The sequence below is a fragment of the Propithecus coquereli genome, unplaced genomic scaffold, assembly GCF_000956105.1.
Source record: "Propithecus coquereli isolate 6110/MARCELLA unplaced genomic scaffold, Pcoq_1.0 Scaffold101, whole genome shotgun sequence".
Lineage (NCBI taxonomy): Eukaryota > Metazoa > Chordata > Mammalia > Primates > Indriidae > Propithecus > Propithecus coquereli.
Window position 1 is genome coordinate 237,665 of NW_012133970.1, and position 3,074 is coordinate 240,738.

The 3,074-nt window shown below is 35.7% G+C and overlaps 1 protein-coding gene across 1 annotated transcript in view; it reads left to right on the forward strand.

Annotated features, from left to right (window-relative positions):
• PHKA1 (phosphorylase kinase, alpha 1 (muscle)) overlaps positions 1-3,074 on the forward strand; it is a 190,881-nt gene that overhangs the window by 180,650 nt on the left and 7,157 nt on the right. Inside the window, exon 29 of the mRNA XM_012642857.1 lies at positions 2,909-2,962. Within this exon, the coding sequence (XP_012498311.1) occupies positions 2,909-2,962 (54 nt within the window). The remainder of the gene's footprint in view (positions 1-2,908; positions 2,963-3,074) is intronic.

Genomic DNA, 3,074 nt, shown 5'->3' on the forward strand with positions numbered 1-3,074 from the left:
AAAAAAAAGGACAAATTAATGCCTTTTGCAACAATTTGGATGGAACTAGAGACCATTCTCCTAAGAGAAGTATCTAAAGAATGGAAAAACAAATACCACATGTACTCACTATTAAACTGGAACTAACCAATGAGCACACATGTGCACAGAGGGAAGTAAACCTCAGTGGAAATTAAGCAGGGGGGAGGGGGAAGTGGGGCTGGGCAAAAAGCTTCCTAACATGTACAATGAACATTATCTGGGTGATGGGCACACTTATAGCCCTGACTCAAGCATCACAGAAGCGATCCATATAACCAAAAACATTTGTACCCCTGTAATATTTGGAAATTAAAAAAAAAGGATAAGAGAATTGCCAACACTCTTGATGACACAGAAAATTATATTATAAGGACAAATGTGGGCATTGATGACTCAATGCAAAATAATTCAGAAGATTTAGACTCTGGAAAACATTTTAGTAATACCTTAACCAATTTATTTCACTTATATTTTTCTTTATATGAATATACAAAATGCATATGTGTATATGTGTGTGATAAAAACTTCCAAAGACAAAAATAAAACTTGTATTTATAAAAGGAAAAAAGAAAACATAAAAATGGAACAGTTGGATTGTTACTGTGTCGTTATTCATCATTTGGTCTCTTTCCATTATTGTCGCTGTGGTATTGTTTCTAAATGTAGATTTTTAAAATCATCACTTCTCTGCTTTTGGCCATAATTAGACATTTTGGGGCATTGTGGTACCTTTGCTACTAATCAAATGAATTTGGTGCTAAGGAGCTCACTTTGTAGCTATTGGAAACTGGAAATGTTAATTGTAGCAATGTTCGATTTATAACCAAATGTCACTATAGTAAAACAAATGCAGACCCTGGGAGTTTGTGTAAGGAGCTGTTACCTATATTTTTTCTTGAATGAAAACTACTAAATAAATGCAAAGTCATAATAATGCTAATAGTCCAAAGATTCTCATGGTATGACCAAAAATTGTTTTTCTTTCAGAGTTTATTTGGCCAAAGACATTTAAGGGCATGTCATACCATTACAGTGGTGACAATTTTAGAGGGCTAAGACTATTGTGCTCATTCATAGGTCTCATTCATAGTTTCTTAGGTGCTACTATTTGCTTCATTGCCCTTGATAAGGGCCTGTAGAGCACTTCATCCAGGACTTCCAAACCTTTAGTTATGTTTTTCCTCTCTGCACAGATATTCTTCCAGGGACAGAATCAGGTGATGTTTTGGAAAGGTGAAAGTTGATTTCTCAGACTATCACCTCTGGCAATTTTCCTTTCAAAGATACTAAGAATTTGCTTTCCTTCCAGTTAACTTATATAGCACAATGGTGACAAATATATATTTTATCTTTCCAGTTATGCAAAGATTATGGCAGTACAATTAAACAGACATGGATTAGGTGCTGTTCTATCCCAGATACCATGTAAAATATCTATTCTTTGTTATCAAAGGGTTTAATCTATAGTTACCTTCTTAAAAAGCATCTATGATGGAAGGCAAAAATGTGTTAAAAAAAGATTCAAAACCACAAGGCTGTAAGAATGCAAAGAAGGAACATTTAAGTCTGACTGAGCATTGTATGGAGGAAGGGCCCGCCTCTAATCCTGGCTTGGGTGAGGCAAAGTCTTAACATGTAACCAAAATGTTTGTACCCCCATAATAGCCTGAAATGAAAAAAAAAGGTCTGACTGAGAAGATTGGGTATTTTGTGGCAGAATCAAAACCTGGACTTGGGATCCTAACCTAAGAGGCAAAACATATGCCCTCTGTTTTTTTCATTGTATTCCTTTCTGAGTAGTAATGTAACATAATCTTTGCACATATGTTTGGAGGCTTGTAATTCTCTGTAAAAAGACATTTGGCATATGGAACATGGGATGGAAGAGTCTAATAGAGTGAGTAAACCTATTGGATTACAATCTTTATATATGGTTGTTTAATATTTAATATTTTATTTAAAATCTAAAATGGCAAGTCATTAATTCCCATTGCTTTTTAATAATTGAGTTGACAGTGAGGGGGAAGATAAAGTATCATTCATTTATATATTTGTTGAGCATTTACTGTGCACCAGGCAATGTTCTACGTGCTCATGCAGCAAAGACCAAAACAGACAACAATATAACATATATTGTGTATATATATATAACAATATAATGTAATTTATATTCTACTAGGTAGGAGAAACAAACAATAGTAAACATAGTAAATAAGTAAAGTATATAGAATTTTATACTGAAAGACTTGAGCATTATAGCGTATATCCATGTAACAAAAGCTTTTGTACCCTGTTAATATTTTGAAATAAAAAAATCATATTGCAAAAGAACACATAATGGCTTGGGGATATACTCACCATATAATAAATGGGGGAAAAAAACAATAAAGCAGTAAAGCAAATCTCAAAAAAAGAAATGGAAAAAGTAGAGCAGCGTCGGAGTACTTGTGGGTGGATGGGATGCTTAACTTGAAAATGTAGTAATGGTACATGTCTGATAAATTCATGTCTTGAGTTTTTTTCCTGCAGCCTAAAAATCTTTCTGAAGGCCTATTTGTGATGGCTCTGGGACCTAGCATGATATCCTCCCAGGTAGTTTCCGAATATTTGGGGCTAGCCTATTACCAGAAGGTAGATCTACTCTACCCTTTCCACTCCCCTAAGTAGAGGATGTACCTTGGTCTCTTGTAGTCCAGCCCTGCATCCTGGCACTTAGGAATCACAACCCCGCGACAAGGGCACTTGGGCTGCAGGGCCTCTCACTGATCTGTGATTACTCAGCGTATGTCCCGTGAAGCACACTTAGAAATACAAAGTGTCTCCTTACAGCTTCCCAGTTGTTGACCTATCCTTGGTGACAGCATGTTCTTTTTTTTCTGTTTTGCAGTGTCATGGACTTTCTGTGGAAGGTTTTGTTCTTCCTTCTTCAACCACTAGAGAGGTAAGGTTCTGTGGCTTTCACATTTATGTGACTGATGACTTGCCTGACTAAAGTATTTCAGTGACCACTTCTCAAAGTAACAGACCTATGCTTTTATAAATCAACTGTACAC